Source organism: Nyctereutes procyonoides, unplaced genomic scaffold (genome assembly GCF_905146905.1).
Source record: "Nyctereutes procyonoides isolate TBG_1078 unplaced genomic scaffold, NYPRO_anot_genome, whole genome shotgun sequence".
Lineage (NCBI taxonomy): Eukaryota > Metazoa > Chordata > Mammalia > Carnivora > Canidae > Nyctereutes > Nyctereutes procyonoides.
Genome location: NW_026575046.1, coordinates 32,772,184 through 32,788,880, shown reverse-complemented (window position 1 = coordinate 32,788,880; position 16,697 = coordinate 32,772,184). Strand labels below are relative to the sequence as shown.

The window sequence follows — 16,697 nt, the reverse complement described above, 5'->3', positions numbered from 1 at the left end:
TTTTCAGTGGTAAGACACTCTAGAGACTGATGCTTAAGATGTGGGATTCTTAAGATTACAGAGCCCATTGGGGGGAAGATCAATCCCTCCTGTCAAGTGGGATTCCCAACCAGGAGGAGACTAGCGTAGTCCCTATTTATCTGTGGTTTTGCGTTCTCTGGTTTCAGCTACCTCCAGTCATCAATGGTTCAGGAGGCAGGTGACCCTCCTTCTGACTTATGGTCAGAAGGTCAACAGTAACCTAATGCCACATCACAGTGCCTACATGATTCATCTCACTTCACCTCATCCTGGAGGCATTTTATCATCTTATATCATCACAAGAAGAAGAGTGAGTATAACACAAGAATACATTTTGAGTGACAGAGAGAAAAACCACATTCACACAGCTTTTATTACAGTATATCGTTATAATTATTGTATTTGATTATTAGTTTTATTAATCTGTGTAATTTATAAATTAAACTTTATTACATGTATGTATGGATAGGAAAAATGTGGTAAATATGGAGCTTGGTACTGTGTGTGGTTTCAGGCATCCACTGGGGTTCTTAAGACATCCCCCCACCAATAAGAGGAGGAGTACTGTACTGTAATGGCAGGTAAGGTAAGCAGGTTAGGCCACTTACCACCCATCTCTTTGAGCCTTTGCTTTCTCATCTATAAGATAGAACTATTTCTCCTGCCCTCATACCGTAGAGGGAAGAGTATTTCCCTTCTGGGGTGGTTAGGGGGGTGGCACTGGGCAGGCCAAAAAACAGTCATTCTCCCCACACGGCCTGCTTCATCCTTTCCTCCCTGTGGTGTGCTCATCGGCACAGGCTCTGCCCTGCCAGGGAGGCTTATGATTCCTCAGCTGCTAAGCTCGTCCCTGGGTCAGTTAGTTCAGGAGGGAAGCAGCAGGAACAGATCGATGTGGGGTTTTCTGGATCAGCCTCTCCAACAACACAGCTGATATTCTGGGGTCATCTGACTCCTGTCTCTTCTTCACAGTTGACTCAGAGGCAGAGAGTTGTGACAGTTTATAATGACAAGAGGAACTGGTGGTAGAAAGTTAAGTGAAAGCAACCTGGATACAAAGTTAAATATGACCAGATGTCCACTACACAAAGTGCAATGTGAAGGCACTGAATGTAGATTCACATTATGGTACATTATCTAGCTATTAAAAAACAGTTGAGTTAGCTCTATATCTTTTGACCCAAGGGATGTCTGTGATACATTAACAGGAGTAAAAAGAATAATGTGTACAGGATGACCCCATTAAAAGGAAAAAAAAAAAAACATGTAAAGATTAGGGCTAAAGGCTTTAGCATCAGTATTCATGGTTTTAAATCAAAGCTCTGCCTCTTTGGATTAAATATACACTGGCTACTTCCTTAAAGCTCTCTGTATCTCAGTTTTCTCATCTGTAAATTGGGGGATTTAAAATATGATCTTTTCAGGTAGAAAAAAAGAGATTTGAGATCATTGAGTCCAGTGGTTTTCACACTGGGAATGACAGCCCCACAAGAGTGGCCTGGTAATGAATGAGTGAATTCACTTAGCACAGAGTAAGCACTCAGTAAGTATTAGTTCTTGTTATTACACGTTGTTACATGTTAGTATAATTATGCAGAATAATGCACACCATACTATTAACATTAGTTACCCCAGTTGGAATGGAACTAAAGGGGGATTGGGAGGGTATGAATAAGGAAATGGCCCGTGGGTGGCTCAGTCAGTTAAGTGTCTGCCTTTGGCTCAGGTCATGATCTCAGGGTCCTGGGATTGAGCCCTACATGGGGCTCCTTGCTCAGCGAGGAGTCTGTTTCTCTGTCTTCCTCTGCCCCTCTCCTGCTTGAGCTCTCTCTCTCACATCAATCAATCAATCAATCAATCAATCAATCAATCCTTATAGTAAAGAAAATGGAAATGAAAAGACACTGGAAACCAAACAAGACATGCAAGTGGTAGATAAGCATGTAAAAAGATGCAACAGTAAAGGTTATAGGGAAATGCAAGTGAGAACAAGATACTCCTACATACCTACTAAAATGGCAAAAATCTGGAACAATGACAAGACCAAATGTGGAGCAACAGCAACTCTCATTCATAGCTGGTAGGAATACAAAATGGTACAGGTGCTTCGGAAGAGGGTCTAGTAGTTTCTTACACAACTAAACATACTTTTCCTATGTAATTCAGAAATTGTGCTCCTTGGTGTTTACCTACGTGAGCTAAAACATATACACACAAAAACCTGTGTCTGGACATTTATAATAGGTTTATTTATAACTACCCAAACTTGGAAGCAACCAAGATGTCCTTTCGCAGAGGAGTAGATAAACTGTGATACATCCAGATAATGGAGTATTAGTCTGCACCAAAAGGAAATGAGCTACAAGCCATAAAAAGACAAGGAGAAACCTTAAATGCCTATTACTAAGTAAGAGAAGCCAATCTGAAAAGGCTACATACAATGATTCCAGTTATATTAGACATTCTGGAAAAGGTAAAACTATGGAGACAGCAAGCAGGGCAGTGGCTGCCAGGTGTTAGGCAGAGAGAAGGATGAAAAGGGAGAGCACAGAAGAGTTTTAAGGCAGTGACTCTATTCAGTATGACACCATAATGGTGGATATATGTCTTCATACATTTGTCCAAACCCAAACCCTTCATACATGACAAACCCATTTGTCATATACAACAAAAAGTGAACCCAACATAAAACTATATATTTGGGTCAATATATATTATTGATAATGGGTTAACGTAGGTCCGTTAGTTGTCACAAATGAACCACTCTGCTGCAGGTGCAGAGCACTGATGGGGCCTGGGGGCTAGCTATGTATGGGGTAGGGGTAGAGGGGTATATGAGAACTCTGTACTTTCAGCTTAATGTTGCAGTGAACCTAAAGTTGATATACAAAATAAAGTCTATTAAAAAAAAAAAAGAACCCCGATTGAGGGGGCAGTAGCCTAAAAGCTAATAGTAATTGCCTGCAAGTGATGAGGTTATATCAATAGCTCTTTCTATACTTTGTCCGTTTTCTCCTCCACTCCTAGTCCCGGCACATGCTGTTCTCTCCACCTCCAACTCTTTGCCCCTGCCCCCCATGTGCCCGGGAGTAGTATCTACTTATCCCTTAGGATTGAGTTTAGCTGGAATTTTCTCTGGGAAATCTTCCGTGACCTTCTCTGTGCTCCACAGAACCTGGATCTCTACCAAGGGGCACACATTCCATGGTCTTATGATTGTTTCTTACCTCATCTATCTGCCCCTTATGTATGTGAGCCTTTGCGGTGGGGAGGGGGGTGGTGGTCTGTTTTAATCCTTATATCCCCAGCACCTAGTACAGCACCCAGTATGATCAATTCATGAATTCTGTTGAATATATGAATATGAATTAAATCAGGACAAGTGTAAAGAGAAACAAAAAAACAGTACAAAACTCATGCTAAAAGAACTGAAACAGCATAGTGTAAGTGGGGAATAGCCACTCCAATTAGTTGTGGGGGTCCCAGAAGCAAACGAAGGCTGAGAGAGAACAGATGGGTATGCTTAGGGGCAGTGTCAAGAGTGGTATGGTGAAACGCAGATCAGGACAGGGCAAAATGGATGTCCTTGATGGGTCCCCATGACTGGCATGATATGAAAGTGCAAGTCAGAATTAATAAGCCCATCATGGAAAGAGGACGGACTCTAGCTCTATTGGTGAGGGTCTCTACTGTGTGAGCCAGTGGCCCAGCAATGTCCATAATCCTCCCAGTACCAATCACTGCCGACAATCCATCAGGAGCTCTGCAAACATTTGAAACACCTGCTTAAGATTTCCTTCCAGGGCACTATTCTCTGTACACGTTTGTGTGTGCACATGTGTGTGTGTGTGTGTGTGTGTGTTCCCTGATAGGGAGTTGAGCTGGGGAGGATACTGTCCATGAGATCATACTATAGCCTTTCATTTCTGTACCTCATAACTCCAGGTAGCCCACTATTCAGTCAAGGGCATAACCCTTTCCATTACCATATATCCTATTTTTCTGCAAAACCAACCCTATTTAAAAATGGGGAGAAGGAGAAAAGGAATAGGAAAAAAAAAAAAAAACAAATCAACAGAGGTCTCTCTTCTTTCTTCTAATAAAAAATCTCCCATCTGGGCAGTGTAATCTGGAGGCAGATCTGCTCCTCTACACCCTTATCTCTCTCTTTCCCACTAGGGCAAAAACACCTTTATGTCCTCCTAATCCTCAAGCAAAGCTCAGACATTTGAAGAGCTTTTGGACACCCCTGGAAAACTCTGCAGCACTCTATTTGCAGGCAAGGCCAGGATTATTCTGGGGTCAGCATCAGCCTCTAGTCTAGTCCCCAGGGCTGCCTGCACAAAGCTCTGGATCTTATTTCAAGCATTCATCTGCTCCAATTTGGTCTCCTACCCGAGGTCTCAACCCTTAGCTGAATTACAATTAGTTGCCCTGAGGATCCTGGAGGAGACTCATTTCAGAGCAAAATGCCTTCTGCTGGGCAGTGCCAATCTAGCCTGTAGTTAGCATCAGTGAATTTCGACTCTGAGAACTGCCTCTGCTCAGACGGCCCAGAGAAATCTGTCTTTTATGATGGCCCATATTTGCTGTACTTTGGACAGGCCTCTCCATAGTTCTGAAATTGTTTCTCCCAAATCTCATTTTTAAAACAATCACTGCTGAGTAAGTTTTCTTCCAAAGCAGCCTTAAGAATTTCTTCTCAAAGCATGAATAATGATTGTTTTTCTGAAAAATGCAGGTTGTGGAATCTGACAGCTAATGCTCAGGACTGAGGGGCAGAAGAAAGAGTTCACCTCTGGGCTGCATGCCTGATTCTTTGAGAAAAAGGGGTGACAGGGGCCACTGAGAAGTGGGCTAGTATCTCTTCTCTTCCCTGTCTTATTAGGGTCTGGCCACGGCACTGCACTGGATCAGTGTTTTTGCTCTCTGGAGAAAGAGATGCACTTAGAAGATGGAATTCTCATGAAATTTGCCTCTTCTTCCTCAAGACTGTCACATTCTTTTATTATTGAGGGGGTGGGGGATTGCATCATGTTATTTTTATCACTGGGATATTAGAGATGGAAACCATTACAGTCCAGGATAGGATGTTTGATAATGAGCTCTTTTGTAGCAAAAACTCTGCTCTTTAATACAATGGAAAAGTAATTTATTGAGAAGTGTCCTTGGGGATAGAAAAGAGTAATGCATGTCTATAGATGTTTTTCGTAGCCAGCCAAGGTGAGGAGGGACAGGCTACACTGGGAGCCCAGAGATGGGCTTCTTGTCCCTTCTCTGCAACCAGCCAGCTGTGTGCTCTAGTTAAGCCTGTCCATGCCCCAGTCCTTGGGTTTCCCACCTGTACAATGAGCAGGCTAAGTGGCATCTGTGATTATCACACATTTTTAAGCAGGCAGTTCCTCTTCAGAAACCAAATATAGACCATGCCAGGAGAGGGGCCTGAATCCCACCTGCACCTGTGAGGTTTGCCATCTGCTCATAGTACTCCCTAAAGCATCCTGAGACCCTTACTGTTCTGAGATGCACAGTGGAAGCCAGCAGGCTAGATGGTTTTAAAATTCTTTTCTAATTGAGCAATGAGAAACACTTGTTTTTAATCCAGCTGATGTCTGGTTTATTCTACCTCTGGAGGACTAATGCCCCACAACACGCACAGAGTGATCCTGTCAAGTGTTATAGGTCCACTTTCCAGGACAGCTGATGCTTCAGAAAACAAGTGACAGGGACTCAAGGCTGAGCACAAAGATATAGGCTAGCACCAGGCATGGAAGGAATGTCTGTGTCTTCCCCAACCACATCTGTCTCAGTGACTGAAGAGGACCCTGCTACTAGTATGGCTAGTGTGTGTGCATGCGCACGTGAGCGTGCGCACATGCCATGCATTTCCTTCCTTCTTCCCTCCTTGTTCATTCATTCACTAATTCACACACAGATATGAGTCACCTGCTCTGGACCACAAATGATCTAGTAAGGAGGACTAACAACAAACAGGCCAACAGACAGCCGTGCAACCACACATGGAGAAGAGTGAGTGGCGGTGGTGCTGGAGGAGCCAGTCATGGGAAGACCTGGGAAGAGAGTGCCCAGGCAGAGGGAACAGCAGGGGAAGACCCGAAGGCAGGATGGAAGTTGGCCTGCTCTAGGACAGAGGGCCCTGCTGTGGTTGGTACACAGGTAGCAAGAGTAAGTGAGTATAACCCTACTCCTGTGGCCTTCAGGTACAGGCACAGCAGCAACCCCTTGAGCAGGCAAGCTGTGGTTCAGTCTTCTCATCTGTGGAATGCTGTGACAGATACTGTAGAAGGGCTCACTCAATAGCTTCTCTAGTGCACTTCTTTCTCTCCTACCTCTATTCAAGAGGCCCCAAGTCAAAACATTTATATTTGCAGCCATCCTGGCAGATAGGGATGCCTGGATGTCAGAGTTCTAGCCAAAAGTCTTTCCTGAATGAGAAGACTTTCCTGAATAAGAAGGCAAAATCTTGAAAAAGGGAGGTTCTGTTCTCTTTACCCCTCTTCCTTCTTCTTCTCTGAAAGGCAGACTTCCTAGACATTAGCCATTGTGTGACCATGAGGATGAGGCAGCAGGAACAGAAAAGCCTGGTTCTTTGATGATAGCCTGAGGCAGCTATACCAATCCTGGATCTTATGAAATGAATGAATAAATGAATGAATCCCTTACTGGTTTGAGCTATTATTGATCAAGTTTTCTGTTATTTGCAGTTTAGTACATTTCTACATGAATATAAACAGGACAAAAACAGAATCTACTTCATGTTGTGGGAACTAAACGAGATACTGTGTACAAGGCAAGAGTCATAGCCAGGCACACAGCAAGCATCAGTAAACGGTGGCCCATATGTTGGTGCTGCTGAAGAAGAAAATCTGCCTCCCCTTTGGCCAGGAAGCTGGTTGGGGTGGGCCCTACCTCGATCACTGAAGTCATCAACCAGCACAATTTCGGCGATCAGCTCCGGGGGTGAGCGGTTCAGCACGCTGTGGACAGTGCGGAGGAGAGAGGACCAGCCCTCGTTGTGGAAGGGGATGATGATGCTGGTGTTGGGGAGCGTCTCCAGGTAGCGTTTACTGTTGCAGCTAGAGGGAGACACAGGGGACAAGAGAGGACAGGTTCAGCTCTCGTCTTGCCAAGAGAACTCAAGAAGCACACAGTTTGGCTAACCACAAATACCACTCCTTTACAGCTTTTAGGGAATGACTGAAAGCCAGGGACACCTCAGTCACTAGAACCTCTTCCATTTAGCATCCCGAAGTCCTGCCTTCAATTCCTGCACACACGGTACACAGGGATATGTATATAAGACGACCCTGACTCTGTATAAGAGCAGGTACAAACTGACAACAGCCAGCACCGAGGGAGCAGCACCGGGGTTGGGTGCTCTCCATGTGCTAACCTGTTTAAGCCTCAATCATTATAGGTACATGGTACACGGTTACCCATCCTCATGATTCCAAACAGAAGAGAGTCCTTCAGTAATGCTCTGGCCTCTCTCCTCACCCCTTGCACACTCCTCACCAGTGGAAGAGAAACCTTTTACCCACAAGTCTGGAAGAATAAACTGGGCTTCACTGGCTCAGCCCCCCTCTGCTCACTGGCAGAGGGCATAATTTTTCCTCTGCTCTCTACCAGTCCCATGGTAAGCATGGGACTTGGATTCTGCTGGCAGAGGGCATAATTTTTCCTCTGCTCTCTACCAGTCCCATGGTAAGCATGGGGGTGGAGGGCCCTGTCCCTGTGGATCTTTAATATCAATGTAACAGCCAAAAGAATTAACAGAGTTCCTTAATATCGTCAAATATCTAGCTGGTGTTCAAGTTCTGCCAATCTTCTTCTACCTTTTTACAGTTGTTTAAATCAAGATCAAGACAAAGCCCACATGCTGCTTCTAGCTGATGTGCCTTCTAAGTCTCTTTTTTCCTTACAATTTCTTTCTTGAAGAAACTGGGTCATTTGTGCTATTGGATTTCCTACAGTCTGCACTTTGCCGCTTGCGTTTTTGTGGTGTCTCTGAACATGTTCCTCTGTCCACCCCTCTTTGGTTCCTGTAAATCAGTAGCGAGATCTAGAGGCTTAGCCTACTTTGGTGAGATACTCTGGCAACCTCTTCATAGTGGTGTGAGCCTCCTACAGGAGACACATACTGCCCAGTTGTCTTTCCTTTTGTAATGTTGGTGGCCACTGATGATCAATGCCTAAATCCTTCATTTCATCATCACGGGTTTGCAAAATGGTGAGACTCTTATTCTATCATTTACTAGTTGGGATACTATAATGAAGGAAAATTACCACATCAACTATTTGGTTGAGGTACAGGAAAATATAGGAAAAGTACAGACAGAAGGAAAGGGGTGGAGGAAGTTGGGGAGGGGCAGAGGGAGATGGAGAGAATATCAAGCAGACTCCACACCCAGCACAGAGCCCGGTGTGGGGCTCAATCCTAGCACCCTGGGATCGTGACCACGAGCTGAAGGCAGACGCTTAACTGACTAAGCCATCCAAGCACTCCTGAGCTAGAAATAAGTATTCATACATAACATCATAAGTTCATGCTGAAGTTTTATATTTAATATGTAGGACAACAGAGTTTTACTGAACCTTAATTTTATATTGCATGTTATTTTTAATTGAGATATAATTCACATACCATAAAATTCAACATAAAATTCACCCTTTTAAAGTGTATAATTCACTATTTTTTTAAAAAGTTTTTATTTATTTACTTGAGAGAGAGTGAGAATGTGAGACAGAGAGAAGCAGACTCCTTGCTGAGCAGAGCATGTGACACAGGGCTCCATCCCACGACTAAGATCATGACCTGAGCTGAAGGCAGACACTTAACCGACTGAGCCACCCAAGTGACCCAGTAGTTTTTAATATCCTCACAAAGTTGTACAACCATTACCACTATCTAATTCCAGAACATTTTAATCGCCCCCAAAATAAACTTCATATCCATCAGCAGTCACTATCCATTATCCCTCCCCTCAGTCTTTAGTAACCACTAATTTGCTTTCTGTTTCCATTAGTTTTCCTATCCTGGATGTTTTATGTAAGCAGAACATTAATAATGTGGCCTTTTGTGTCTGGCTTCTTTCACTGAACATGACTTTGAGGTTCATCTATGTTGTAGCATGTATCAGTACTTCATTCCTTTTATGGCTGAATAATATTCTACTGTATGGGTATACTATATATTACCTACGTATTCATCAATTGATTGATATTTGAGTTGTTTCTACCTTTTGGCTATTATGGATAATGCTCTACGAATATTCATGTATAAGTTTTTGTGTAACTGTGTTTTCAGTTCTCTTGTGTATATGCCAAGGAGTAGAACTGCTACGCCATATGGTAAATCCATGTTTAACTCTTTGAGGAACTGTCAAAGTGTTTTTCAAAGTTGCAGGAACATTTTACATTTCCACTAGCAACCTCTGAGTGTTCTGATTTCTCCATATGCTGTCCAACTCTTGTTATTGTCCATCCTTTTGATTATAGCCATCCTAGTGGGTGTGAAGTGGTATCTCATTATGGTGTGACTTGCATTTTCCTAATGACTAATGATTTTGAGTATATTTTCAAATGCTTGTTAGCCATTTGTAGAACTTCTCTGGAGAAATGTCTAGTAAATATGCATTTTGTTTTTAGATTTTTCTCACTAATGTATAGAAATACGATTGATTTTTGTATACTGAACTTGTATCCTACAACTTGCTGAACTCACTTATTAGTTCTATGAACTTCTGTGTATGTGTGTATCCCTTAGGATTTTCTATACATAAGACAATGTCATGAGCAAGTAGAGTTTCACTTTTTCCAATCTAGATGCTTTTATTTCTTTTTCTTGTCTAACTGCTTTGGTTACAGTTGAACAGTACAACGTTGAATAGAAGTGGCAAGAGCATAAACCCATATTTTGTTCCTGGTCTTAGGAGGAAAAGCTTACAATATTTCACCAATAAATATAATGTTAATGTGGGTTTTTAATAGATGTTCTTTATTAACTTGATGAAGTTCCCTTATATTCTGAATTTGTCGAGTGTTTTTTATCATGGAAGAGTGTTGGATTTTGTCAAATGCTTTTTCTGCATCTACTGAAATGATCATATAGTTTTGTTCTTTATTCTATTAATTAAGTGTATAACATCGATTTTCATATGTTGAACCAACCTTGCATTCCTAGGATAAACCCTACTTGGTCATGGTATATAATCCTTCTTATATATTGTTGAATTTGGTTTGCTAGTATTTTATTGAGGATTTTTACATCTACATCCAAAACAGATATTGGTTTATAGTTTTCTTGTGATGTTTTGTCTGGTTTTATATACTTTACCTCTTTTGCTAAAAATCTAGGTTCTTAACATTAGCATAGTTACTTATTTGCTTTTTCCTATAATATATAATTGTTTCAGAAAAGCAATACCAATATCACTACTAACAATCTCGTTATATAACATTTGATATTCCTTTTGTCCTTCATTTCCTTTTTTCTGTGGGGTTGATTTAATTAGAGATATTAGAGGTTTTCGCAGGGCCCAGAATATGGGAACTGAGGACCAGGGAGGCCCAGAGGGAATGACAAAACTGTCTACCTTGTCTCCAGTCAGAAGCTACGTATGGGGGATCCCTGGGTGGCGCAGCGGTTTGGCGCCTGCCTTTGGCCCAGGGCACGATCCTGGAGACCCGGGATCGAATCCCACGTTGGGCTCCCGGTGCGTGGAGCCTGCTTCTCCCTCTGCTTGTGTCTCTGCCTCTCTCTCTCTCTCTCTGTGACTATCATAAATAAATAAAAATTAAAAAAAAAAAAAAAAAAGAAGCTACGTATGGTAGACAGAGTAGCAGCCCGAAGATGTCTACACCTTAATCCTCAGAAGCTTACATGACAAAGGGGACTTTGCAGATGTGGTTAAGGTTAAGAACCTTGAGATGGTTTGAGGAGCCTGGATTACCCAAGTAGGTCCAATATAACCACAGGTGTCCTTAAAGGTAGAGAACCTTTCTGGACGAGTCAGAGTTTGAGAAGGAAAAAGTAGAGAACTGAAGTGTGAGAGGGACTCAACTCACCATTGCTGGCTTTGAAGATGAAGGAAGGGGGTCATAAGCCAAGGGAAGTGGGCATAAGTGGGCATAAGCCAAGGAAAGCTTCCTTTAGAAGCTGGGAATGATTCCTCAGCTGATGGCCAGCAAGAAAAAAAGAGTTTCACTTTTTATAACCAGTCTGCCAACAACCCCATATAAGCAAGATTCCCCCAGGCTCCTAGAAGGGAATGCAGCCTGGTCAACACTTTGATTTTAACCCAGTGAGACCCATGTTGGACTTCTGACTTGCAGAGCTGTTAAGAATAACTTTGTGTTGTTTAAACTGCTAAGTTTCTGGTAACCTGCCATGGCAGCAACAGAAAACTCATACACAAAAGTCATCTTTGATGACCTTTGTCCAGTCTGTAAACACTTCAAAGCAGAAGATTTCACAAAACATTCTCATGAGTCTCACATGGCAGCAGTGGGCAGAAGTTGACAGTGGACACTCCTCTCCATGAAGTAGGTGCTCTCTGGGTCCCCTCAGCTCTTACCACTCTCCACAGCCATATACCAGAGCTGTTTCACTCCCTTACATTGCCTCGCAGGCCCCCGGAGACCTTTGAACTTGACAGCCCAGAAATAAAAGACATTGTGGGAGGGAGCTCTGCAAGACTGGTAAGAAGTTTTTTGGAGGAATTATGGAACAACAAATGTAACAACAAAATGTCTCCTTTCATATGTCACTGCAATCTATTGTTCAACTGTTAAAATGCACCAGGGGCTCTCTGCAACTTACTCTGAAACATCTGAAAAAGTAAAATAGATTGACAGATGGAGAGAGGGATGGACAGATATGTGATCAAGCAGGAAGAGAAATGCTAACTCCAGGACCTAGATGGTGAAACATGAGCATCAATGTACAATTCTTTTGAAGCTTTTCTGTATGTCTGATAATTTTCAGAAAGAAACATTAGGCGGAAATGGGTTAGGACCCACAGTCTCCTTAGTCTCAAATTCTACTTCTGCTAGAGACACCAATGGAAGCTAGAGATGGAGGGCAAGCCCAGGAATGGACCCTTGGTGTCTGGCAGTGAGCTCAGTTCCAGCTGTGTAGGCAGGCCCCCCCCCCGCCCCCCCTCCCCAATTCTGCCAGTATAGTTCTGCTAGACAAGTCAGTCTCTTTCCCCTTGGGACCTTGGGACTTCTTTCACATCCTGTCTTGCTCCTCTATCTGGTTGGACCTTTTCTATCCAGGCCTCAGGCAGCAGCCCTCCAACAGCCTCTCCCCCACCTCTAATCCCTTTGGTCAAGTCAACCAGGTTCTCTGGGAGCTGTCTCCAACTTCATTATGTGGGTTTTCACAAATAAACTAAAGCACCTCTTCTTAAAAATCCCTTTCCCTAAATCGTCTGGGTCTTCTGTGGCCAAGAAAGACAGGTGCTATCTAGTTTGCTATAGAAATTCCTGCCTTCCATCCAATTTCACAGGAGGCTTGTTTGATTGAAGCAGAGTTGGGGGGGCTGGTTAGCAGTAATAAGTTGCCTGGAGTCCATGGGGTGAAATACAATAGAGCTATTACCCTGCAGAGAGGCCTGGCTCTCTCAAACCCCAGGCTGGGCCCCACAGCCTGCCAGCAGACACACAAACACCATCACGTATTAAGGGAAGTAGGCAACACCACAATAGACTAAATTCACTTCTACTTTGATTCAATCATGGAATTACAGATTATTCAGAACTCAAATGAAAGGCTCAGCTTGGATCATAGCCTTGAACATGTACCTTTGTTAGGGGCCTGGGGACTACTCTTTTTCTCCCTTCTCTATCCATCCACTCATTTATTTACTAAATAAACACACAACAGCACTTTGACTTTTGCCATGGGCACTAGTCATTAGTCTGGTTCCAGCTTAGTAGAGGCCCTTTGTTTAAATAAAAAATTGTGTGACATGCTGAAATCAATCTCTCCAGATTCCAGCAGGAAGTTTGGTTCCACAAACTTGTCCACAAGCTACCCTCCTGTAGGGGAGTTTATGCAAAAAGCCCTGTCTTTCCTGTTCTTATGAGGCCTCAGATAACAGCAGGAAGAGGAGGCCTGGGGATGGTGAGGAGGAAACAGAAGGCCCCCACCCGCACTGACACCCCCATCCTAGCAGTCCCCTTTAATTAAGACCTGTCTGCATACTGTGTCTTAAGATTTCAACACTAGATGGTAGAGTTATGCACAGTTCTTTGATGTGTGACAAACATGAGGCATCCCTGTGCCCAATGCCTTTAGACAGTAGCTACAGAAAATGCAGTCTCCAGGAAGAGAAACTGGGCACTATACTCCCAATGTAAGGAGGCTGGGTTTGGCCATGACTGGACAACTCTGCCTTCCCATGGTTCATTGTGTCTGATGGTTCCCAGAGCACTTTTCCTTCTCTTTCCTCTCACCCCAGGGAAGAAGGTGAACCAGAGAGTGCTAATCCCATTTTCCACACATGGAAAATAGGACCCACAGAGGCAAGTGACTTGGATCCTAGACTCAAATCTACATAGTATTTATTTAAAATACCACTTATTTTAGCCATTCTGACAGGTATAAAATGAAATCTCATTGTGGTTTTAATTTGCATTTCCCTAATGATTACTGATGTTGAGCATCACTTTATACCTGTTGGAATGACTAAAATAAAATAAAAAAAAAACATAAGAAACAACAGGTGTTGGCAAGGATGTGGAAAAAAAGGAACCCTCTTGCATCGTTGGTGGGAATGCAAACTGGTGCAGCCACTGTGGAACAGTATGGAGGTTCCTCAAAAAATTGAAAATAGAATTAACATATGATCCACTAATTCCACTACTATTTACCCAAAGAAAGCAAAAAGACTAATTCAGAAAGATACATGCACCCCTATGTGTACTGCATTGCATTACTTACAATAGCCAAGACACGTAAACAGCCCAAGTGTCCATCGATAGACAATGGAATATTATTCAGCTATAACAAAGAATGAAATCTTGCTATTTGCAACAACAGGAATGGATCTAGAGGATGTAATACTAAGCAAAATAAGTCAGAGGAAGACAGATACTATACATTTTCATTCATATGTGGGATTTAAGAAACAAAAAAACCCAACAAAAAATAAAAAGAGACAAACAAAAGAATAGACTCTTAACTATAGAGAATGAGCTGATGGTTACCAGAGGGGAGAGGGGTGGGCAGGGGTAAAAGAGGTGAAGGGGATTAAGAGTACACTTATCGTGATGAAGACTGCATAAAGAATTGTTAAGTTACTATATTGTGCACCTGAAATTAATATAATACTGTATGCTAATTATACTTGAATTAAAAAAAATACCACAGTGTTTTTCTTGATGACAATAATGATAACTGCTTAGGATAAAAATCTAAAAAACACAGAAAGGCTAATGCACAATCCCAGTACCATCCTAACACTTGGGGCTGACCTCTGCTAAATATTTAGGGAATGTCTTTTCTGCACACTTCTCTGCCCGTGTATTTGTTTCTATAACACAGTACATGGCAAACCCACTTGATGGCAATGCCCTCTTGCCTCAATATTTCTGCCCCCCCCCATTGATGCCCTAAAAGGGGCACCTGTGGAGTTTTAGCCCATAAGTCCTTGAGGCACTTCCATTATCACGTGGTTCACAGTCTGAGGAGGTTCCAACCCAAGACTTACACAAGCACAGCATGAGGACAAAGGGCCATGGCTGGGGCATTCCCTGACCCACTCTGAAATAGTGAAAAGAGGAGAAACAAAGCAAATGTCCATCAACAGGGAAAGATTAAATAAATGATGGACGCTTCACACTATGGAATGCTGACAAGCAGTTAAAAATAAAGTAGAAGATGATAATGATGATAACAGAAAATAACTGTTAAGGATCTCCATTATGTCAAGCAATGTTCTAAGCACTTTATATGCACAAAGTCATTTCATTTAATTGTCACAATGCTCTTTCCAGGTACAGACTACCATTATTCCCATTACAAAGAGGAAGAAACCAGGCACAGAGAAGCTAAGTAACTTGCCTGAGGTCAAAGAGCTGGTAAGGGCGACAGCCTGGACTGAAATCCATCTGCCCTTTATACATATTAATACTTTTATATGGATAATGTAGCAATGATATTAATTATACAAGTAAAAAGAAGAACGAAGAGATAAAAGACAAAAATCCAAGGAACTAAGCAGAAGTCTGACACCCTGGCTTCTAGTTTCTGCTCAGCCATGCAACAATCCAAGCCCCTTTTTCTGGCTGGATCTCAGGTTCCCCTCATGCCAATAAGGGAACTGGACAGATGCAAAGGGCAAGTCTTGGGCACCTGCTCTATATTCCTTCTCCTTCTTTGGTAATACCATCCTGATTTTCCTTGAGGAATCTTCCACCCTTTAATTCTATAGGGTTCACGGGGAGGTCCTTGCCTTGCCTTGAGAGGGGCAAGAGAGTCTGGCTCAGCAATCAGAACACTGCATCTCTCCAACAAAGTGACAATTCAAGGATGAGCACCTGTAAATTAGAGTACATCTCTGCTAAGAGAGAAATTGGCTCTTTTCTGCTGACATTAAACACAGGAGGATATAAGTCTCGTCTGCCTAGGGCCACCATGTGTGTTCCCTGTTTTAAAGTGAATTGAACAGAATAGAAAATAGAGCCTAGAGTTGGAAAGGGGTTCCTACTGGCATCATTTAGGGGCTCGGATCCAGCTATAGCAGAAGCCAAGCTCTGCTCCTGCCCTTTTCAGTTTTGTGAGTCAATACATTTTCTTAAGTCTGTCTGAGTTAGGTCTCTGTCGCTCGTCACTAAAAGAATCCTTGCTGTTATCACTGGATCATCTCTAAGCCCTCTCAATCAAATGAATCTGTTTTGGACCTAAGGATGGCTTCTGAAGGCCAGAGGGAGAAACGGTGCCCCAGGAGTCAGTCACCTCTGATCTGCAGGGGGCAGCCTCTGTCTCCCACTGCAGAATTCTGTTTATCACTGACTGGGAGAAAGGGGTCAGGGCTGAGGGCTGTCATGAGGGTGGGAGGCAGTGGGACAAGTGAGAGATAACTGAGCCCATCAGTGGTGGAGCAGCCCCCAAATTAATATTCCCTGAAGGATTCTGAGCTCTTGGGACACAAAGACAAATCTAATATACTGGCCCTTAAGATGCACCCTCGGAGCTTAATGCTGGAGCACTAGAATATAAAAGAAAGGAAGTCAGAATCAAAGGGAAGCATTTCAAAAATCTTCTCTGCAAGCCATCTTTGAATAGAACAATCCAATCATTTTGAAGGGAATGATAAAAGACATTTAATTCCCTAGCATGGGATACCATCCGCAGACCTAACTGAACTGCAAGTCAATCGAACAAACCTGATATTGTATGTGCCTAAGGGAGCAAAAATGCTCTCGACTCGGGTTTGAATCCTGACCCTGCCACTCTGCAGCCATGAGACCCAGGGGTGGGTTTCCATCCTTGCAGAGCCTCAGTTTCTTATCTGTGAAATGGGGATGATAATGCCATGAGAATGTCATGGTAACTAGGTGAGCCTGTACATGTAAAACAGCCATGTGGAGGGAGTGCCTACCTCTGTCCTTGGAGATGGATAAATGTGGGAAAGAACTCACAGCAA

General features: G+C 42.9%; 1 protein-coding gene across 1 annotated transcript in view; it reads right to left on the bottom strand.

The window, feature by feature from the left end:
* The window catches only part of GALNT10 (polypeptide N-acetylgalactosaminyltransferase 10), a 216,842-nt gene that overhangs the window by 84,359 nt on the left and 115,786 nt on the right, over positions 1-16,697 (bottom strand). Inside the window, exon 4 of the mRNA XM_055325584.1 lies at positions 6,952-7,118. Within this exon, the coding sequence (XP_055181559.1) occupies positions 6,952-7,118 (167 nt within the window). The remainder of the gene's footprint in view (positions 1-6,951; positions 7,119-16,697) is intronic.